The sequence below is a fragment of the Zonotrichia albicollis genome, chromosome 15, assembly GCF_047830755.1.
Source record: "Zonotrichia albicollis isolate bZonAlb1 chromosome 15, bZonAlb1.hap1, whole genome shotgun sequence".
Classification (NCBI taxonomy): domain Eukaryota; kingdom Metazoa; phylum Chordata; class Aves; order Passeriformes; family Passerellidae; genus Zonotrichia; species Zonotrichia albicollis.
In genome coordinates, this window is record NC_133833.1 from 10,650,545 (window position 1) to 10,673,679 (window position 23,135).

General features: G+C 46.3%; 1 protein-coding gene across 1 annotated transcript in view; it reads left to right on the forward strand.

Moving 5' to 3' along the window:
• The first annotated feature begins 4,665 nt into the window (after positions 1–4,665).
• Positions 4,666–23,135, forward strand: part of PDLIM4 (PDZ and LIM domain 4) — a 43,537-nt gene continuing 25,067 nt past the window's right edge. Inside the window, exons 1-2 of the mRNA XM_005483575.4 lie at positions 4,666–4,862; positions 17,718–17,869. Of these exons, the coding sequence (XP_005483632.2) occupies positions 4,770–4,862; positions 17,718–17,869 (245 nt within the window). The 5' untranslated portion in view covers positions 4,666–4,769. The remainder of the gene's footprint in view (positions 4,863–17,717; positions 17,870–23,135) is intronic.

Consider the following 23,135-nt stretch of genomic DNA (forward strand, 5'->3'; position numbering starts at 1 on the left):
CCCTTTTGTGACTCTGCTCCTGCTGTACAGTCTTGCAAATCAAAGCTTAATCTGACCGTGCACAGTGAAGGTTCTTAGTTTTTATAGACTCATAGAATGTTTTGGGTTGGAAAAGACCTTAAAGATCATCTTGATCCAACACCCTGCCATGGGCAGGGACACCTTCCACTACTCCAGGCTGCTACAATCCCTTAAATCTCCAAAGCCCTGGGAGGCAGCTGGCTTCTTCACCTGAACGTGATTACAGAGAAAAAACTCTACTGGAGGAATAAGTTTTCTTTCATTAACCTAATGGTTTCTATCACAGCTGGGTTTTTCTCTGTGGGATGCTTAGATCCATGAGACAAACTTCTTAGAAATGATTTAGACAAACAAATGAATTAAACAGAATTCGGAATGACAGTTCCCAACACTTGGGCATCTGCCAAGGAACTTTCAAAAGCCAAAATAATAACTCAGATCTGAGAGATCATGCAAAGCCTATAAATTAAGTAATCCTTTGGAAACCTGCAGCTAAAGCTGCCATAGGGTTGAGATTTGCCTGTATTTAATCCAAGTAAGGAGTTTCAAATTTAATTGTTCACAGGATGTTGAGGCTTTGGATTTTTATTTTTTTTAAATCTATTAAGTGAAGGAACAAACTGGAACCCTTGAGAATCTGTTGTATGTGAATCCTCTTGGGACAGGAAGGCACCAGAAAGAACTCATTCAGGCAATGGAAATCAAGACGAAAAAAATCAAGGATTACTGATTAATGGAAGAAAGGAAAAGAGATTGTACTCTGAGAAGCACTGACTACTGGGAGGGCAAATTGCACAAATGCCATGAAACATTGCTTGGAGTTTTTTATTCCCACGAGGATTTTGAACTCATGTGATCAGCATCACTTTTAGGGACCTTTTCCAATCAAAAATATGAAGAGGAGTAACCAGCATTAAAAAATAAAAATAACCATTCACAACAAATGATTTCCAAACACAAACCATGTGCCTCTGACACACAATTTTAACTGAAGTGTGGCTGTTGGTAAGGCCAACCCACAGGCTAATGGCTAGTTTGGTGCTTAAAGCTACTTTTAAATCATAGAACCACAGAATGGTTTGGATTGGAAGGGATCTTAAAACTCATTCCAGTCCCCTGCCATGGGCAGAGGCACATTCCATCAGCCCAGGTTTCTCCAAGACCTTTTCCACTTGGCCCTGAATACTTGCAGGGATGGATAACTCATGACAAACTTCAGCCACTGAAATGGCCCAAAGCAGAAACAACCAGAGCCCTGATGGCAATTGGTACAAGCAAGAAAATCTCCTGACCTGGAGAAGAGCTATCAAGCCATAATGATGCTTTAAATCACCCTCATAAGGACACATGTTCAAAAACAAAGCATTGAAGGGTCATATCAGGACTCTCAGATAAACACGAACCTCTGCTAAATATTGGGAGGGTGGCGGATGGAAAACCTGAATGTTCATTTTCAGAATGGGACACAAAGATCCATAGTTTACCCAGTCAGTCTGTGATAACAAAGGAAGGAAACTGAGAGTGTCACCAGTGGTGAAGTAGAGCCTGAATGGGATAGTCAAAAACAGAAACAAAGAGGTGATAAGTCTCTGGGGTGGAAAACTACTGGAAACAAATATCAAGGAAAATATCGGGGAGGGGAAAGATAAAGTGAACAAAGTGATGAGATTGAATTCATGAACATGTTTGACCTCCCTTTGAATAATGTGTGGTCTTTGTTAGAGCTCGCTGTCAGGTTTCAGCACTCAGCTGAAGAATGAGCACCTTGGCAATTCTGTATTTCAGCTGGAAGTTGAGGCTTGCTCCCACAGCAAGGTTCAGCTGCTGTTGGTCCTGTTAATTTCTCTTAATTAGGTCCAATTAGATTTTAGAAATTACCTAAAATAGAATTGAAAAATTCTCACTGAGCAACCTGTTTTAGAGGAATGTGGCCCTGTCAGTGGGGATTGGAATAAGCTGATCTTTAAGGTCCCACCCAACCTAAGCCATTCTGTGATTCTATGATTCTCTCAAAGACAAAACCAGAAATTTATGAGGCCACTTTAGGTGGTTGAAGTGAGAGCTGATTGGGTCCTTTGTAGACTGCAGAGTCATGTTTGCTTTGCTCAAAGAAAGCACATGTGAAAAGGTGTGTGAGCAGCTGAGAGAACACGGGGCACCTGTGAACCATGGACCTCTTTAGCTAATGTTCTCATTCCCTGCATCCTGGGGAAAAACATCTATTGCAGAGGGGTGCAAAATTAGTTCCTGATACAGTTCTGAATCCTGAGAGCTGCTCTGCATGTGAACACTTACAATCAGGAGCAATTCAAATGTATATTGTTTTCTTCATAGAAAACTGCCTCTACTTCACACAGTGTAGTGTATTCTGGAATATAGTCTCTCTTGGAATAAACACACCTACAAATTTATACCAATTTGGCTATTTTGTTTTAGTTGGGTTAAGTCTTAGATGAGGCATCAGTTCCATAAGGAGTGATCTGGGCTGAGCATTCAAAAAGCCTTGAAGAGAAAGTGCCTCGGAGGCAGCAGTTTCCTGTCTGCTTTTGAAATGAATACTCTAATGGAGGGGATTTCTGTGTTTTGATCATCTTTTGCCTCTGCCAGCGAATTACTTGGAACCCCTGAAGCTTTGCTGCACAGCAGAGCTGCCCTTCCCAGCAGGGTGCAGTTCAGAACCCACCCGGGGAATGGAGCTCCAGCGAGTGGCAGTGGGAAATATTTGACTCCACAGAACTGCGGGTTTAGTTTTTTCCTCTTTTTTTCCCATAGCTCTGGTTTATTGTTGCTACTTTCCAGTAAACTCAGTGCCCTTCACTGCAAGAATTTTTTCTTTTCCCTCCTAAGAGGAAGGAGATGCCATTGCTGACACGCTGCATTTGTGCACATTTTTAGCTCTGTCCTTCAGAGAATCCTCTTCATCACTGAACAGTGAGAGCAGGAGAGGTGGGACACAACCAGTTCCTCTGTGAGAGGAATTTTGCTGTTTGGCTGGGTGGATTTTCTAACACAAGCAAGAAACCTCAGACCAGCCTACTCCCAGGCTTCTGCAGGCTGGGTGATATCATGCAGGAATAAGGAGGTATGATTCATCAACCAGACAAAGTCAGCCTGTGTAGCCTCTGTTGGTGAAGGCAGACTCTTGTGAGGAACAAAGAGCAGGGAAAGCTCTGCTGGTATTGGCTGCAGCTGGACCTCCCCTCTGCAGGCACCTTTCTAGCAGAGCAAACCAAGAGTATTGTGTTTCAGGCTTGTGACACAGCATGCAGACTGTACTCATGCTGCTATACCCAAAGCTGCAGGACACCTCAGAGTCACAGCTGTGACCCCTGTCCCAGACCAAAGCCCAGAAAATGGGCTCAGCAAAGAGCCAGTCACACAAACCTTCCTGTGTCACGAGCAAAGAGCATTCACAGCAAATGGCACATAAATCAAACTCGCAAAACCAGGCAGTGGGAAGGTTCTCAATGGAACTGGACTTTTTAAACAATGAATCCTTTGTTAGGTCTTTCTTTTTCAAGTGGTATATTCTGGTCCAGCCCTTTCCAGGAAGAAAAGGAAATTTTACAGATATTTGGAGATTTTTTTCTCAGCTTCTGGGTGACATGCTTTGCAGCTCTGCTGACCACCTACCTCACCTGCAACCCACCACTCTGTGCCTGCAAACCATCCCATTAAACACTCACTGGCAGCATGGACATCTCCATGGTGCTCCAAGAGTCACTGATCCAGCTGTACCACCAGGAAACTGAGATCCTCTGCAGGGCCACGGGCTGCTCCAGAGACCCCTGCAAGGACACAGTAATGTTGGGGTACAATGGCCATGAAGATGCTCTGAGGGCTGGAGCACTTCTGCTGTGGGGACAGACAGGGACACCTGGGAGCATTCAGCCTGCAGAAGAAAAGCTCTGGGGACAACTGAGGGCCTCTTCCAATGCCTAAAGGGGCTCCAGGAGAGCTGGAGAGGGACTTGGAGCATGGAGAGACAGAACAAGGGGGAATGGCTTCAAACTGACAAAGGTAGGTTGGATATTAGGAAGAAATTCTTCCCTATGAGGGTGATGAAGCCCTGGCATCTGTGGCTGCCCCATCCCTGGAAGCGTCCAAGGCCAGGTTGGATGGGGCTTGGAGCGGCCTGGGACAGGGGAAGGTGTCCTTGCCCACAGCAGGGAGCTGGATTGACATGACATTTCAGGTGATCCCAAACAAAACCACTCTGTGATTCTGTGATTGTTTTCCTGGAAGTTTATCTTTTGCCCAAGTGACGACCGTGAAAGATTCACAAAGCGCTTTAAATCAAATCTGATTGTTTCCTTGAACTTTTTTCTCATTCGGGAGACTTATTGTAATGAATAAAACAGTCACAACCAAACGTTTAGTGACCTATTGCATCATTTTCCTTGCACTGCAAAGAATGAAACTGCAGTGAGGGGACTTTGACCAAAACCACACCAAACTTCACTTTTGCATACTGGTAGTATGCAAAGTACTTTACTACTAGTAAAGGACTGCAACTTTACCAGGGCGAGTAAACGCTCCGAACCCCACTTATAAAAGCATCCAGGGGGAAATCCGCGCTGTAGCTCCCCCAAGGCCAGTGGGAGCGGGTCCATCCCTCCTCCCCGGCCCGCCTTGAGGGCGGGGTGTGCCGGGAGGCGGGCTCGCTCCGTGCCGGCGCTGGGGCTCGCTCCGTGCCGGCGCTCGGAGTTGCCGCAGTCCGCGGGCAGGGAGCGCCCGCCGCCGCCGCTATGGCGCACTCGGTGGTCCTGCGTGGCCCTTCGCCGTGGGGCTTTCGTCTGGTGGGCGGTAAAGATTTCAGCGCCCCGCTGACCATCTCCAGGGTGAGCCCGCAGGGGGAGCGGGGCGGCCGCAGGTGATGGGGGCGGGCGGGTGGTACCCGGAGCCGGGCGGGTGGCAGCGCTTGGGCTCTTTGCAACTCCAAATTATTCTGTATGTACTCAAATGCGTGCTCCCCTCTGAGCTTTGCACTGTTTCAGCTGCTTTCCCCAGTGTGAGCGTTCTCCGTGCTTTACTTTTTTGGATGTTAATTCATAAGGATCTGCTTTCAAAGTTTTTAGTGTTCGCAGGGTTTGGATTCGTGCCCTGGACTGAGTTCACAGGCTGTTGGGGTTTTTAAAGAAGGCATGAGTTAAGTCAGCAAGAAGTTTCTCCATGCAGGCTGCAGTGTTCTGGGGTCTATGTGGGCTGGTAATAATTACTGTGTAAGTGTACTCACACTTGTGTTTGACCTTACAAATCTGTATTCTGGAAAATTCTTTGCTAAGACGCCCCTGATAGTTTGAAATAGGCTTTGTGTGTAGATACATGTGCAAACAAAGCATCCCCCGTGCGGGAAGGCTGGCGGCGCGGCGGTGTGATGGCTGGGTGATGGATGAGGTGCTGGGTGTGAGCTGGGCACGCTCCTTGGGGCGCTGATGTGTCCGTGCCCTGCTCTGCCTGCCCGGCGTGTCGGGCTCTGCAGCATTGCCCAGCACCACTGGGCAGCTGCTGCTGAATTTCTGGAACAAACACTGAGTGCATTTGAAAGGAGCCGTAACTTAAAAATACTGTTGTAATGCGCACAAGCTGTTTGCCGTCTTTTAATCCATCTGCCAAAGCTGTGACAGAAAAGAGAAAACACGAATCCTGAGTTTCAGAGAAATAATTATGGAAGAGAATGTGTTTTAAAGAGGTTTAGTTTGTCTTTCAGTTCAAGCATGTCTATTGCATGGCTTTGTTTCTGTTTCTACTTTGGCCTGTCCCTTTCCAAGTGCTCCAGTGAGGGCTGTTTTGGGGAGAAGCAGGAGGAGCTGGATGGAGGAGAGGGAAGGTGGGGTGGTGCAGGTGGGCTGGCTGTGCAGCACGGGGGGCTGTATTCCACGCAGCTGGGGGAATGTGCTGTGAGAGGGGCACTCGGCTTTTGGGGCTGAACCTCCTGGACATGGAGAGTTCTATTTCTCCCCTGGTAACATGGCATGTATCAAAAATCACTTCCCAGCAATTGTAGAAATGTTCTTGTTGTGGAAGTGAACATCTGAACTCAGTGGAGGGAGCCAGTTTTCCTGTTACTTAAAAAAAAACCCAACTGGTTTAATATTAAACAAGAAAAACCTAAGTCTGCTTCTGCCTAGATATGTGGCTTGCCAAATTTCTTGTTTGATTCAGCAAACCTGGGAGGTGTCAGGAGGATGATTCTCAGGCCAGTCTTGCTGTGGATCACCAGGAGTTGTAATGCAAGAAGCAGATGTAGGGTGTTATTCCATTTGGCAGCCTTTTAAATTGGATCCTTTTTAAATTCTGTTCCCCCTGAGGAGTGGGCTGATGCTCTGATGTGCTGTACTCTAACAGCTGCTCCCAGAGGGTGGGAGACAAACCACTAGGGTGTAAATCTAGATGTAGGGTGCTCTGCTTGGGCTCTAGTCTCTAAACACAAGAAAAGTCCTTACTTGCTTTGCAAGCAGTACCTGAAAATGTTAAAGCTGGGGAAGAATTATCTTCTGCTGCAGCTCCTGGCTGTGGGGATGTAGGAAGGGGCTGCTGGAGGGCTCCTGGGGAGCCTGGGCTTTGCTTGGTGGTGGCTCTGTGCAGCCCTGCTACTGTGCAGAGCACTGATCATGGCTGTTGTGGTGCCATATTCCCTTTTATTCTGTAATTGTCCAGGAAATCTGTTCTTTCTGGCTTTAAATCTTGGCAAGGGGGCTGGGGGCTTCCCATCTCCAGGAATGAGAAGCCTCCATCCCCTTTGTCCAGCCTGGCGCACGGCAGGAGACTCTTGCTAATTGTGGAGGCTTTTGGCTGACTTCTGCTTCCCTTCAAAGTGCCTTTCTTCTTTAATTTCGGTTGTATTTGTTTTATACTAAAATGCCATTAAATTACAAACATCTTTGGAAAAGCAGAAACCCTGCTGGAAGGCAGGACCACACTCTCAGATTCCCACATCCAGCTGTGGGCGCAGGATGCCAACATGTGCTGGGTGTGCTGGTCTGCCTGAGGGGTGTGGGATTGCTGTGTCCCAGTGCTTGGCCAAAGGAGGCTGAGGATCAACCTGTCACAAGGTGTTTGGGCTGTACAGCTCTGCAAGCATCCTACCTGGTTATGTTGGGAAATCAGGTGCAGTTTGGGATTTCAGGCATCCAAGGCCACCCACATTCGGCTCTGGGTGCTGGAGGCTGGAAATAATGAAAGGAGCTGCCAGGGTGAGCTAAGAAAGAGGCATAATGGTGTCAGGCAGGAGACAAAGCTGAAGGTGGTCCACAAAAGTATCTTGTGATAATATTGTCAAGAGATAAAGGACAGTATAGGGGTTTACTAGCATGGAACATGACAATGACCCTGTCCTGCTTTGGGATGGAACTTGCCTTGCTCACAAGGGTTTACTTTGGCCTTTAGCCCCTGTGAGGTGGCTGTGGCTGTGCAGGTGCTGATGGTATTGCTCTGCTGAGCAGCTGATGCTGAACTCTGCCCTGGAGAGGCCAGGGCTCCAGGTGGGGTGTTGTGTTCTTTGGCATTAAAGATAAATGCAAATCCAGAAGGGCATGCTTAGGGCATCTCTCTCATACAGTCACATGAAGAGTTAGGTATGCTATAGCCACTCTTTTATCTTGTTTCTTCTTGTATATTCAGGAGGACCCATATTAGCAGGGCTGGAGTTTGCTGGACTGGTTTGGGGGCATGCAGCCCTGAGGGTGAGACTGGTGTGTTGTCAGCACAGGGCACAGTTTGTTTCATAGCCACTGTTACAGTGAGCTAACACTAGGTGTAGGACATCACATCATTCATGGTTACTCCTCCTAATGATATTTATGGGGGTAGGAAATTATCCAAAAGATCTGCTTCAAGTTGACCTTAATGACTGGATAGAGTGGTTTTAAGATTTAATTAAATTTCTGGTAGCTGCTTTTCCTTGGTTGAGAAGGCTAATACAGGGTGCTGTGTTTGCCCTCTGTGGGAAAGGGGGTTCCCTGTGGCTCTGACTCCAGTGACAACATTCCTTTTGACCAGCAGCCATGGCTCAGGAGCAGGAATGGGATAACTCACTTGGCTGTTCTCAGTGTTGTGCTTGTAACCACATCAGTGAGTGCTGTGGTTCTGTGTGGGATCACAGTTGATCTATCCCCTTGCCTGGGATTAAAAGATAATCAGTCATTAGCGTAACTGGAGGAGCTGAATGCATTTAATCATTTGAACTTGCTTGTCCTGCTCCTGGAGCAGCTGATGTCATCATCTGCCCAGTTCTGCCAGCGTTAATCCATGCACTGGCTGTTTTTGAAATCATAGATAAATTACTTGGCTAAACAGATAACTGACAAATGGACCAATTCCAGTATTTTTAATGAAATTTTAACACAAGTTTTCCTTTATCTGCTGGCTTCAACATAAGTTTACCTGCTGGTCTCTAGAGGAGCAGCAAAAATGCAAGTTTCAGTTTTGGCTTGGAAATGTAACACAAGAAGGATGAGAAATAATTGGCCTGCAATCCATTATCCAGGTATTGTTTGAGTTAAGGTTGACTTTTAAACTTAAGCAGCTTTCACATTTGAGCAGAGATGTGTCCTGTTAAAGGTTAGGATACTCGAGAAAGAATTCTGCTGAGGAAGGAATTCCAGTAAAAGTGGTTTTGTTGACTCTGTCAGGGCAGCCAGCAAATGCCCAAGTCTGTGCTGTGATCCTGTGTGAATGCAGAGGGAACTCAGTGGTATAATACCTGGGAGGTTTGTTCTTGTGTGGGTGGGATGGCTGAGCAGAAGGGGCTCCCCAGGGCTGGCAGTAACAGGTTTGGTTACCCCAGGAGCTCCACCTGTGTTGGTGTAGAAGGCAAGGATCAGAGACAGCAGCAAAAGGAACAGGAATTTTGTCTCTGTTTGAGACAAGTTAGGAGGATTTCAATTTCCTTAAGGTGGTGGTGGGGGGGGTTGTTTCATATAGTTCTTATGTATATGATAGTTTATTAGATGGAAATGATGCACTCTGTTCAGAGCTCCCAAATGGACTGAAGAAGCCTCTCTGTGTTGCTGAATCCCAAAGCTATGCCCCCCCCTCGATTTCTGGATTTGCTGCCTGCGTGGAGCTGAGTGATGAAAGCTGTCCCTCACTTTGTTGCATAGTAAAGTTGTTACAGTATTTCAAGTGGGATGATTACTTCAAGTGGAAGGAAATACTTTTGCTAGTCAGTTTTTGTTTTTCTCATCACTCCTATAAACTCAGGGCTGAGAGGTTTGGGTGTTTAAGTGTGAAGCTGTGCTGGTACAGAACACTTAATCTGAGCTACAGATAAGAACTAACAGAAATATGTCACAAATATATTTGCTGCTGAAGCGTTTCTATGGCTGAGGCTTTGTTTAATAACTGAAAGAGAAGAATAAATGCTTGTGCTGGTTCAGGAGACAGTAGTGGTGGAACATACTGGAATGAAAACCTAATACTAATTACCGTAATTAAGCACCCTGATAATCCTGAGTGGGAAAGCAGGTGGAAAGAATGATTCATGTAGATCCATGTAGGCAAGCTCTGACCTTGGGGCAAGTTAACAAAATAAACCCAGCACACCCGTGAAAACACCAGGCCTCTGCCAGGCTGGACAAAGCAGGGTCAGTGTCCCTGGGTATTTGGGATTTGGAGTTTTCTTCCTTCCCCCTTCTTTTTGTTTTAAATGGTGGTGATGTCAGCTTCCCTCGAAGATTGAAAGATTGCCTGTTGGGACAGGTATTCAAAATTATTTCATAGAAGTGTGCATTTAAATCCCACTTGATAAAGTGGGTTAAAGGGAATAGTTAGATAACAGGCTTACTAGAACAGCCCTGTTGGTGCAAGAAGTATGCAGGGGGAATTATGTGCAATTATTCTTATTTTCCTAAACTTTTTTTGCTATGTAACAAAACAGATGGTTATAATCCTGGTCTGCCTGAAACTGGGTAAGTCCTTTAATTTTTATACAAATATGTGTCGAATTAATGCAGACCAATGCAATTTAATTTCATTTTTGATAGCTTGAGGATGAAATACATGTCACAGGAAATCCTAGAAAGAGCAATATAGTATTTCTAACTGAATTTGTTTTCCAATTTCTGAGCTCTCAAAATACCTTGACTTGTGATTCTCAGATCCCCAAGCACTTAGTAAAAACATTTTTATTTTTAAGTCATCTGTAACCACAGGTTCTCAAGTGTGAAAGAAAACAGTAGCTCTCTCAAGATCTAGCAGTGTTGATAGAAAAGGTTAAAACAAACAAGTTCACAGAAAAATACTCTGCTTGATTTGTTATCAGTGCCAGATGTGTGCCAGAGCAAACCCCGTATCTCACTGAGCTTGTTCGTGTAGTGGGTTTGTACACAGCCCCTAACACCCCACTTGCCCCAGGCCCTGCTAGATAAGGCTGTGTTTGGTTTCTACTTCAGGATTTACACAAAAACTTCAAGCAAACACAGGTTTCACTATGTTACTTGAGCAACGGCAAAGATGTCAAGCCAGTGTGGCTTTTGAGGAGCTTTTCCAGCCAGGAGAAGCCCAAAACAAATTCTGATTTCTCCCCATAGAGAACACAGCTGTATTTAACAAAAAAATAAAAAGTGCTGTTCAACAGGATTTCAGCCAATGAGTTTTCCAAACACCATCAAGATGCCTCACAGCCACACTCAATCCTTCTTGACAACCAGAGCAACTTGCATTCACACCCATTAAGCCTTAAGTAGTTTTACATATTGTGTGGATTGATAGCAGATTATGTGGCAATGACATTTTACAGCCCAAGCTTCAGAAAACAAAATATGCCAGAATAAAGAAGATTATTTGAAGTCATTATTCTTAATTATTAGATATGGGCAGTGCACAGCTAAAGAGAAGCTGTTTTGAGCAGCTGACTCCAGGACGGGTTGATAAGAGCAGAGGAGATTGTCAGAGGGGAGGTTTGCAGGATGCTGACCCTGCTCTGAATGCTGTTGTCTACCATAAGCAGCAAAACACATCAGAAACCTTTAGTATATGCAAAGGTTCTGGTCCAAAAACCAAACCCTGCAAACTACTTGACATTCACCAATAAAGCAGCTGTGCAGCAAAGGCACAAATCCCTGCACTCTGTGATTAACACCTGAGTGTGCTACAAGAATGAAACTTCAAGTATGCTCACCAACTGGATTAAACTTTTTATGTTGAAGAATTTTTTTTCTCTTTGGAGATCACTGTGTGTACACTTTCCTTTTGATGGGAAGGAAAGTGTCAGCCTGCGTTCCTGGCCAAGAGGCAGATGGTTTGGAAGGCAAACTCTAAGCAATTCCTCTATGTCTTCTGTACAGTGCTTAAGGCTTGTTCCTGAGAAGGGCTTGAGAAGCCCTGCTCCTTGTTGAGGGGTGTCTGAGGGGCAGAACTTCACTGGAGAGCTGGCTCCTAAAGCCCTGAAGGAGATGAAGCAATTCTGGCCATAAACACTTTCTGTGATGCTGCTCAGTCTGGTCTGTGCAGAGGTGGGGTATCTGAGGGACTGCAATGGTGCTCCAAGCACACCCACACCAGGGGCTCACTGGTGTCCCCAGGGCAGCTCTCCCTCCCTGGCCTTGCTCCCTAACAAGGCAAAGTAAACACAGAGCAGATTTAAGTGTAGTGGCAGCTGTGTTGCTGAGTGGGGCTGTTCTGTGCTGTAAAGCAACACAGAATCTTTAACTTGTCTGTGGAGGAGGCAGTAGGGGCTCCTGGTGGCTGTGACCATGGGGAGTGCTCCCAGAGCTGTGCTGTGTGCCCTTGGGCTGAGCAAGAGAGCTGGTGACAAGATACTCCAGGTGATCCTTGTGGGTCCCTTCCTTGTTTTATTCAATCCATGTGCTGAGCTCTGCACATGGGTTAGTGGCTGGTGCTCTAAAACACGTCCAGTTTCACTGATTCTCAGCCTCTTCTTTGTACAGAGACCTCATACTTAGGGCTGGGTTAGGATCTGCTCTATGTTTCTAAATTTGGATTTGGATCCATTAGTACTTGGATTCAAAAGGATTTTTGACTGTCTTGCCTTTTATAATACTTGATTCTTTCCCTTCTATTGTTTTAAACTTATTTTCTCCAGTAGTTAAATGAATTCAGATTCCATGAACAGTGTTCTTCATGTACTGGGCTGTGAGCTTATCTAAATAATGCCTTGATACATCAGACTTTTATATAAGCAACTAGAAAAATGCAAATGAATTTGCAAGGAATTCAAGGCAGGATGCTTTGAAAAGCTGAAGAGAATCCCTAGAAAGAATGTTTAAAGGGTTCAGGGAATTTATTTTCATTAGTTAATTATTTGACTCTTGGTTCATCTTGTTTTAAAAGATGTAGCTATGTAAGATCATTCCCTTCCCCATAGCATGGAACAGACAGGCTTTGTTTAAAAGCTGAGAATTTTGTCACACTGTCTTGAAAGTCTCTCAAAGACTTTAATTGGGTCCTTTTGATCACAGTTGCAGAACAGAGAATTCCCCCAGCCTTGCCTACAACAAACTACCACTGATTTAAGAGAAGAGTGATGTGGTCTGTGTAGGCTTGTTTGGGATTGCACCTTTTAACCCATTAAATCCTGGCTTTGTTCACTGATGGGATGCATTAGAGTACACCTTTATTAAAGTGAAGATGTGGCAGAGATAAAGCTGCCTTCATTGTGTAGGTGGGAATGGCCTGAATAGGCACCTTTTGTTGATTTGGATAAAAAATTTCTGTGGGAATAAAGACTAACCTAATCTTTCCCATGGCTGTGCTGAAGTCTTGCAGGGAGTGAGGAGCTGCATCCCTCATCCTTCAGTCCTACACAGGTGACCTCAGATTCAGGTTTCTGGGGGAAAAAGTAGAAATAAAAAGGGATTAAATTAATATTACAAATTAACTTTTTACTAAACTATTGATTGGTTCAACTTGTGGTGTTTGCCCAGTTCTGAAGTTGGCTTGAGCAAAGCTGTTTCTGAGTAGAGCCATCCTTGGGGTGGGCAGGGCTCCCATCCCTGTGAGGGCAGGGATGCAGGCATGGGGACTTCACCCTGGTTTGAATGCTCTCCCAGCCCTGGCTCCCTTCTGTGGCCAAGCTCCAGGGCACATGGTAGAACACTGTGTTTCAAGAGCAAACTTCTCTTGGTGCAAATAATCTTGCTTGCTAAATTAGACTGCATGGCTCCAACACCAACCAATTTAGGTTAAGCACAAGGCAGTTGCCCCAATGTACTTTATTTTAATGTCCTGTCATTGTCAGATGCCAGCACTCAGTAAATCCTGGTGATGCTCCAGTGGTCAGATAAGACAGCTGCTGCTGCCTTTGGGACTATCCCAATCTGTTTCATAGCATCAGAGTATGCACTTGGCTGGGGAAGGGGCTGCTGGAGGGTAACTGCCTGAGAGGAGAGGTGGGTGATAATCCTGAAAAAAGCAGTGAGGAGTATAGTTGAAAAAACCTAATAAACACAGCCAATTTTTAAAAATGAGATAGAGTTCCCTGGTGGATGATTTGGCAAAAGGCATGGTGTGGAGGTGATGCTTGCAGTGCTGTCACTGAACCTTCTGAAGAGGCAGAGGGCAGTGAAAGAAGGGCTGTCCTCTGGGGGCTCTTTCGTTAAATTTGTCTTTTTCTTACTGGAACAATAGAGGGGGTGGAGACAGGCACCAGTATTGGACCTCTGGTATTTTTTGAAGCACAATGCTATGTGGAGGACATGGAAAGATGTCACAAATGAGACACATCCCAAGGGGATTAGGAAGAATAATATTTTTATTAGAAAAGAGGGGAAAAGTTCTGGCTCCCTAGGGGAAAAAAATCCCTGCAGGACACACCCTCCACAGGCATGCTGTGTGAGGAGGGGCTGCTCTCTGGGATCTGGAGAGCCTGGACCTGTTTACCTGGGGCAAGTGCTCTGCAAACACCTCCTTGTGCTCTGCTCTACAATAGCATTGCTGGCCAAGTGGTTTGTTTCTTTAGTCTTTTCTGTTTATAAGCTTTCTGAAGCATCTTCATTTTTTGAGAGCGAGAAGCGAGGAAGCAGCTGCTTGTTTATGTGGAGGGGTTAAACTCAGAGGGTTGTTCTTTATTTAATTTTGGGAGAGCAGTGAAGCTGGCAGGCGTGCGTTCTCAGAGCGGCAACCGTGCTGTGCGTGCACGGCTGAGAACACCCCAGAGCTTCTTTGGGCATAAAAGGAGCTGGGAAAGCACCAGTGCCAGTGACCTCCCAGCACATGAACTGCTTCTGCACATATTTCATGCTTGGTTCCTTCCTGCTGAAAATGGAGCAGTGCTTAGGTGGTGGGTAGCACTGGGATCTGCTTAACCATCTCATGAGGAGCTCACCCAGCCCTGCCACGGTCCCTGATGACAGATCCACTGCACTGGACCAGTTCCTCTGAGTTGCTTTGATTCGCTCACAGAAGACTTGAGGATATGGCCTTAAGCTGAAGTAAGAAAGATTTAGAATAGATATGAGGAAGAAATTATTTCTGTGAGCATGGTGAGGTAATGGCATAGGTTGCCCAGAGAAGCTGTGGCTGCTCCATCCCTGGAAGTGTTCAAGACCAGATGGGATGGGGCTTGGAGCAGCCTGGGATAGTGGAAGGTGTCCCTGCCCATGGCAGGGTGTTGGAGCAAGATGATCTTTAGGGTCCCTTCCACCCCAAACCATTCTGTGGTTCTATAAAACATTCAGCTCTTCTGGATTGCATCCCAGGCTGTGCCTCAGAACTGCTGAGCACCAGGGATTGCTCACAGGCAGGGGTTGGATGGCACTCCTGGGGCAGGAAAATACAGAGAGATGGTGTTCTCCCCTTTCTGCAGGCCTGGCATGTCTGTGTTGGGCAACTTCACCCCAAGTCTGCTGTAGGTGGCTTTGGATTTATGTTGTCCTTTCAAGAGCACAGGGCTGCAGTGACTTGGTGCAGGTTTTCTTTGCACTGTTTTTAGCTTCATAACCTGTCTGATTACTCTCAGATTCGTGTGTGCTTCCTTCAAGTCACACGCTCTGTGGTTCTGGCTCAGGGCAGACCTGAGGGCTCTCTGGAGAGAGGCACAAGTGAGTGCCTCTGATCCAAGCTCCATCCCAACACCTCTGTGCACTGCCACGCTCCAATGTCATAAATCACAGAGTCCTTTGTGGGACAAGATTTTTAGGACATCGAGTCCAGCTGTTAAGCCAGGACTGCTGAGGTCACCACTAAGCCATGTCCAGAGCAGGGAGAACCTCTGCACTTGGATTCAGGTTCAGCACTGACCCATAACCAGACCTGTCAGGCTTTCTGTGGAGTGTTTGGTCTCAATGGCTTTGCACAGCTGTGGGTCAGGAGAACTTAGTCTACAGTATTTTAAATATTATTCACTAAAATACAAACTTTGGGCCTGACAGACATTACAGTAATGATTCCCAAGCTGTTTAGTCACTGATGCTGTATCTCAGATGAATTCTTGGAGTGCAGCTCCATTTCAAGCCCTCAGTCATCTCCACAGCAAACATAAAATGCTAATATGAAAATACTGCCAAAACAATTTGAAATAAAGCAGAAGCTTAAATTAGGAAACAGCTAAAAGTCCCATTTGTGAACAGCTTATTCTTCAAGGAAGCTACAACGTGGTTAAGATCAGTACAAGGGCAAAAAATCCATCAGACATCTAGACAGCACTGAATAGACAAGGACAAAATACAGCTGTCCTGGGTCAAGCTGAAGATCTGTTAGTCTAAAAGCCTGCTGGCAGCCAGGGATGAACACTGGGGGAAGCAGATAACAGCAGGCAAGAGCATGGAGGTGCTTCCTTGGAGGTGCTGGTTGAGCTTTAGGTTGCCTTTCTGGTGAGCCTGGCAGCTTCTGTGGCTGTAAAAGGACCCTAATGCCCTGTGAATGGATACAGGGGTCAGAAAGCCCCTAACAATGCCAGGGGAAAAATAATCCTGTCCTGGCTTGAAATGTCCTGTGTGAGAGCTAATGTGTGTGGAGCTGAGAGCCATCTCCTGTTGTTTGCTCTGAGCTGAGTCACAGGGCAGCCCCTGAGCAGTTGGTCTGGGCGGGTTTGGTGGAGCCAAACAGCCCAGCTGAAACTATTGAAGGGCAAATGGCAAATACTGATTAACTCTGACAATGCAACAAAAGCTGTAACTTGGGCTGCCAGTTCTGCTTAACTGTCAGAAGTGGTTTGGAGCTTGTCAAACACCTTCAGGTTTGTGTTTCTGTGGTGCAGGAGCCGTGCTCTTGCAGGGAGCAGTGCAGTGTTATGCTGGGCTGTTGTGGTAAGACTAAATCCTCTTCTAATTCCCTACAAAAACAGAACAAATTGTCCCTGGAAGTGTTGAAAGCCAGGCTGGATGGGGCTTGGAGCAACCTGGGTGGAATGTGCTCTGTGTTGGAACAAGGTGATCTTTAATCCTGCAAGCCATTGTAGGGTTGTACGAAATCAAGATGAAAGCTGGGATGTACATGTGCATGCCCCCTTTCTAAAAAGACCGCCTGTTTAATGATGAGCTGTGGTTGGGGGCTTCTGGGCACTGGGGAACTGCCCCACTTGGTCTTACTGCCTGAATAACTACACCAGGTCTGCCTGGTTGCTGTCATGCACTGCTGTAAGCCAAGGGCAGGTGGTGGGTGCAGCAGTGCTCCTGTTGTCTGGGTTTCTCAAGCAGGGTGGGGCAGAGACCCAGCACCTAAGACAGGGAATTCCATTTGTGTAAATCAAGAGTAAACAGAACCAAAGCACCAGCTTGCTTTAGTGCAGTGACACATGAAGAACCAAAAGTCAGGCATGCCATAACTTCTCAGTTGATAAAATGTGTTTGGTTAGCAGATGCTGTGAATAAACTGAAGAGGAAATTAGAGGGAAAGCACATAGCATAGAGTTTAACCAGACATGTTTACCTGTTCTGAATATGCCTTGCGTCATTCTCTATTACTGTAAAATTAAAACCACATTTAGAATGATGTAAATGAAATGGTAATTTCTCAAGAACCTCTTTTATGGGCAATAGGATTGGTCTTGTTGCTGACCACAGACTGTACCTGGACCTGTCATTAGTTCCTCAGGAAAGAAGTTAGAAGTTTTATAAGGTTCTGGCACTCTAACAAAACCAGAAGGAAAGAATTGTGGAGGCTTAAAGAGCTGTGTGATATTTATAGAATAAAATCATGGAATCATTTAGGATGGAAATGATCTTAAAGATTCTCAGTTCCAGCTGTTACCTCACCACTGCCAAGGCTACCACTAAACCATGTTCCCAAGTGCCATATCTGCTAAATCCCTCTGGGGCTGGTGACCACGCAGGGCTAGAAAGAGACAAGTCATTTGGATGTCAGTGCAGAAGAAGGGATGTCAAACGTGACCTCTCCCCCAGCCAGGGGGATAGTGGTTAACCAGAGGAGGGTTTCATGTGCTGCTTAGGCACAGACTCTTGCAGCATCATGAAAGGCCTGCAAGCCAAAGGAGTGTGAAACATCTCTCTGGAAAGAGTGTGTTACATTTATTTCAAGCAAGAGACAAATGTGAAGAGGGGGCCTGGTCACACAGTGGCTAGAGTTGACTGAAATTCCTTATTTCAAAGAGTGTTGTTATAGGGCATGGCCCTTGGAGACCTGAGAGCTCTGACATCCAACCCCAGGTAGGTGCTGTTGGTGAAAACACATATTCTCCAGAAATAACTCTTCCCTTTACCTGCATCTTACTCCAAGAAACTGGACTTCTTTTAAAAAACCCAGCATTAAGTAACTTTTTTTTTTTTTTCCCCCAGATTAACCCTGGCAGTAAAGCAGCCATGGCAGACCTGTGCCCAGGAGACATTATTCTGGCAATTAACGGAGAGAACACAGACAACATGACACATCTAGAAGCTCAAAACAAGATCAAAGCCTGTGTGGACCAGCTGCTGCTCTCTGTGAACAGGTTGGTTCTCTCTGATGTGCTCCTCTGTCAGTTTTGCTCAGAGGGCTTTTGGCTGGCCCTGGAGCAGAAGAGCTCTCAGGCTGGGTTCTTGGAGCATCCCCATGGCCTGGGTAATTCTTCTGTGTTTTCAAAAACAGTAAAACAAAATGATTTTTAATGGTTCACTGGTAGAAAAAGTGGGCTCAGTTAATTTTTACATGTGGAATATCACTTGTACCTTGTAAGGCTTGTTCAGGCTGTGGCCTGAGTTGAGTCTTTGTGGTTGTGTCAACTCAAGCAAGAGTAGCATGGGAATCAAAATGTCCTTTGGACAAACCCTTCTGCTTCATTAACATCCACCATCATTTTAAGCATCTGTTCAATAAAAAAACATTTGAAGGTCCTGCCAGATTCGCTTTTTAGGGTATTTCAAAGCAAAATGAAGGCATGAGTTTGGTATTGGGGTTTTGGGTTTTTTTAATAGTTGGGATGTTTTGTGTGTGTTGTAGGGGTTTTTTGTTTGTTTTTTTGGTTTCGTTTTCTTGGTCTTCTTTTTGATTTCTATTGGAATTAATTTTATAGCAAAATCACAAATTACCCAAGCAAAATGAGCACTCCTTATAAGGTTCACAAATGGCTAATAGTATCTGGCATAAGTTAAAATAAGTGAATATAGTTTTCCACTTCAGATTAAAGAGGCATTTCCTGATATAAAGAGCTATCATTTACTGTTTATACTTTTCTTGGAAAACCATGTAGCTGTGACTGGATGCCTGGGCAGTGGGGAAGGAGCACTGCCATAAATGGAGCAAACTCTCAGTGATTCCTCGTGGTTCCTCTGACAGGCATCTCTGAGCTGTCTGGCTAAAGCAGAGTCCCCTGAGCTCAGCTCATGGTGTACAGATGATGTGGCTTCAGTATTACAAAAGAAAGAAGATTAGAAAAGCAAGCAAAACCCCTTCAGACAGGTGGAGTTTCCCACAGCCAAGGAGGGCAGTAGTTCTGCTTTCTGTCTGGAGCAGTTTTAGGGAGACTTTGTGATTTTCTACCCCCAGGAGGACCTGTGCCCAGGGCAGGACCAGAGTTCCCTTCCTGACTGCCTGCAGGCTATTGGGGCTCTCCTTGGAAGAGGTGAAAATCCAGAACAGGAGGTTCTGGTGAGCCACCAGCTGCTGTGGTGGTCTCGGAGCAGAGCAGCTTCATTGGGAGTTAGAACCACGTTTTCCTGAAAGCAGCTTTCACCTGCAGCATGGAGGTGTTTATTCTCATTGATGAGGGTTTCTGCTGTGTGAATTGATAGACTGAATTCCCCTCTTTGCATTTTAGCCCCTGATATCAACTGGTGTTTGTTTTTTGGCTCAGACTGGACCCTTGAATATCTCTGTGTGGGTGCATCTCCTCTCCTAGGTGGCGATTCCTGCCCAGGGCAGAGGTTGTGGTCACAGAGGTCTCACAGCAGTGTTGGTGGGTGCCTTGCTGGGGTTAGGGATGATCTGTCTGCTTGCTTTCCCTTTCCATGCTCATTCATGACCTCAGGGTGACCTGGAAGATGCTGTGTGGAGGATCTGTGGCTTCAGGTTGTTTTTCCCAACTGCACCTAGCAAGGTGTAGATATTTTTAGCAGTGAGACCTTGTGGTGTGTCCAGAGGAGGTGAATTTTCTAACAGAGATGTTGCTGGTGGTCACCCACAACCTTTCAGTGGTGCAGGGTTTGTGGGTGACATGATTGGTCTTTGCTAAGCAGTAGGATTGCAATGGTTTTGTCTGGCCTTAAAGTCTTTATAAACACAGATTTTAAAGACTCTTGTATCTCATAGGCTCTGCAAGGCAGGAGCACATGGTGATGTGAGAAGCTGTTCAGCTTGGGGTGGCTCCTCTTGGCGATCACACTGCTTGGTGGCTTCTCCAAGGGCAGAACTCACCTTGGCTGTGCCCAGAGATGTCCATAAGAGTGGCATTTTTCTTGACAGGAAAAACGTAGTTTGTTTTTTCTGCAGTAGGGATAGCAGCTCCAGTGATGAGCTGTTAGGTCTGTTTTTAGTTTGGCCCAAAGTGGGTGCACAGTGACTTGGTTCTTGGATTTCTCTCCTGTCTCGCAAGTGACCTGTTGGATCCTGTTGCCCAGCTGTTGGTCATTGCTGAAAGCACATCTGGCATTCCCTCCTAGGTGTGAGTAGATCCCTGCTCCAGGATCTGCCTCCTAGAACCACCCCACCAGGTGGGGTGACCTGGTACTGCCCAGGGAGCCGTGTCCTCGGGCAATAATGAGGGGTTTTGTTGGTTTGTCTGCATGTCCAGCCCCTGCTGTTTGTCACAGCTGTGGATCAACACCCTGGACCCTGCTCTGAGGCTGAGCTTCAAGAAAGCCCTGCCTGTGGTGGTGTGGGTTGGTATCTTTTCCTTTGGGCTGAGGTTGCTCTTCAAACATCTTTTCTGTATGCTGCCTTCAACAAAATACAATTTGCAAGCCAACACAAAAGATTTATTTTTAAATGTGTTTGTCTGAAATACATTTGCAATTAGAAGCCTGTTTGTTGCATGTCTTTAGTGAGGAGCTGTTTTGTCAAAGCAGGATTCTTCCAGCCAGGCATGAGGGAAGGGGAGGGCAGGGAGTTGTGCAGTGCTTCTTTCCCTGTGGTGCCCTCTGGACTGCTTCATTCGATGCCCTTTCTCCATCAATCCTTGACATTTTGTGTTACTGAGCCAGAGAACAAGATGGGTTTTGTTTTCAGTCTCTGGTCAGTAAATGCCCTGAGACATAGGAACTTCAGTAGGAAAGTCAGAATGTGGGGAAAACAAGAAAGGGGAGTTACTGAGTGGTCTGACCAAGGCCAAGTATCATGCATGAAATAAAGGCAGCCATACAATGGGGTTGGAGCTGTGTTTTGCTGAAATCACTGCTTGAAAGTACCTTGGGTGTGGGATGGGAGACCTCATGGCATCACTGTTCCTGCTGACACAGACTACCAGGAAACCCTTGGCAGCACTGTCCAGACCTGCCCATCTGTGCCAGAGGGCCAGGGCGAGCCCCACAGCTTCTTCTGAACCTTTTGTCATCTGCCAGGGAGGATGAAGGCTTGTGCTGCAGCTTTCCTGAAGAAACTGGCCCTGTGCCCACATTGGGAAGACTGCTGGCAAGGGGGTGCACAGGTTTTTGAGCTGTGGCTCCCTGCTGGGCTCCATGGCTCTCCTGTGCCCCTGGAGCCCACAGGCAGTGTTGGTGTCTGTGAAGCTGCCCCTGCTCTCAGGCTGGACTAGCAGATATTTCCTTTCTTTCAAATCTCTTTGTCATTTATCAAGGACAAATCTCTTGAGGGGGTTTTACTTCCTTCTTCATACCCTCCATTTTCTGCCTCCTTTCTTGGCCAGACCCCTGACCTCCCTGAAGTCAGTGGGTGTTTTGTCTCTGGATCTTTTGGATCCTGCTTTTCCGCAACATGTGCAAGCCTGTCTTTGGGCAGTGAAAGGCAAAGCAGCACAGTGGCCTTACTGTTCTGAAACAAAGTGGTTGAAAATCCTCATTGGTTTATGAAGTGTGTTGATTTATGTAACTGATGCCTATGTGGGCACTGATGTAAGATGTGAGGAATTACTTGGTGTGGGCACTCCTGGAACAAGGGCTTGGATGTTCAGGCTGTGGTTAATGGCTCCAGTAGGGGAGGCCAGGAGTTCACATGGGCTTAGTGAGCCTATGGGGAAGGCAGTGATAAAGATTCAGCAGGATGGTTCAGGCTGCTCTGGTGATAAATTAGGCAGCTGTTCCATCATCATCTTCCCAGGTGTTGAATCTCTAGCCAAGGTAGCACGAGCTGTACTTTGCCTGCCTTAGTGCAGGAAGGGTCAGACCAGTTACATGGCAGTTGGTTGGAGAAAGATCTGGGGTGTTGAGCAGCACCATGAAGTATTACTCACAAACACCTGGTATAAAACTTGTTCTTTTTACTCACTGTGAAGTTACTTCCAAGTTACACAACAAATTCCTTAAGAGGCAAGGAGTGTGTTAGTGTGTTGTGCCAGGGGAGGTTTCAACTGGCTGTTAGGGAAAATTTCTTCTCTGAAAGGGTTTTCAAGCCCAGGGACCTCATGTCCCTGGAGGGATTTAAAAGACATGTGCATGTGGCACTTGGGGACATGGTTTAGTGGTGGGCTTGACAATGCTCAGGTAGCAGTGGGGCTTGATGGTCTGAGAGGCTTTTTCAACTTTCACACTTTTAAGATTTCCAGTCTAATCCAATTCCAGCCCTTTGTTTTGGTGACAGCCCTGGGGTATTGTGCACAGGGCCAGGTGGGTGCTGGACGGCTGGGAGCCCTGCTTGGCCCCAGGTGCAGCCAAGAACCCCAGGGTAGTTGAGATGAATTTCTTTCCTGACCGTGGTGTCGAAGAATAAATCCTTAAAGATTCAGCTTTGATTCCTTCTATCGAAACTAAATCCTGGAAGCAGTTTTTTCCCCCTTGGTTTGGTGCGTATGCCACTGCTGAGTCTGCTTGGAGAATTGACTAAGAAGATTATCTATTCCTGTTCTGTGCAAAAAGAAGGAGTTTCTCTGACAGTTTCTGTGTAAGAAAGCCCAGTAATGAATCTGCTGGACATGTAGCCCCAAAAGGACTTGGAACCTCACGTAGTTGATGTTCCTCCCATCTCCCCCAGTTCCTGGGGATTTTATTGGGGTCTGTTAGCTGTAAGCAGCACAAGCAAGCTGCTGGAAGATGGGAAGGATGACAATGTATGTTCTCAAGTTTCCAGTAAAAGTACAACTGAAAAAGTGAATCACAGCTTCCCCTCTGGAGCTCCTTGCAGACTATTAGAGAGGAAACCCGGCAGCTTTCCAGAGCAATACACAATGGTTTCAGCTGAGAGGAATGAAGGAGGAGAAATCCTGCAGCTTCTTCACAATGACTGAAGGAGTTGTGTCCTTTGGGGTGCTGAGCAGAGCTCAGCTCCTGTGCTGCTCAGCTGCCCTGCAGAGGATGGATCCAACACCCCACAGTTATTGGGGGAGGTTCACAAGCCTGGGAAGTTTGAAGCATCGGCTGTAGCTGCTTCTAGACTGAGTTCAGCTTCTGGAAGGCTGATGGCCATATCAGTGGTAACAATCAGCTGTGAGCACAGAGATGGGCCACAGTGGGAGGTGAAGAGAAGTCAGGAGGTGGGCAGGACCCTGGAGTCACTTCCAAAGAAAGGGGGTGAAAATAGCAATGTGATTATTCGGTGGTTTGCGGCTGCATGGTGACAGCAGTGACCTGGATCCAGGTTGGCACTTCCCCAAGTGATAAATTTTAGTTTTT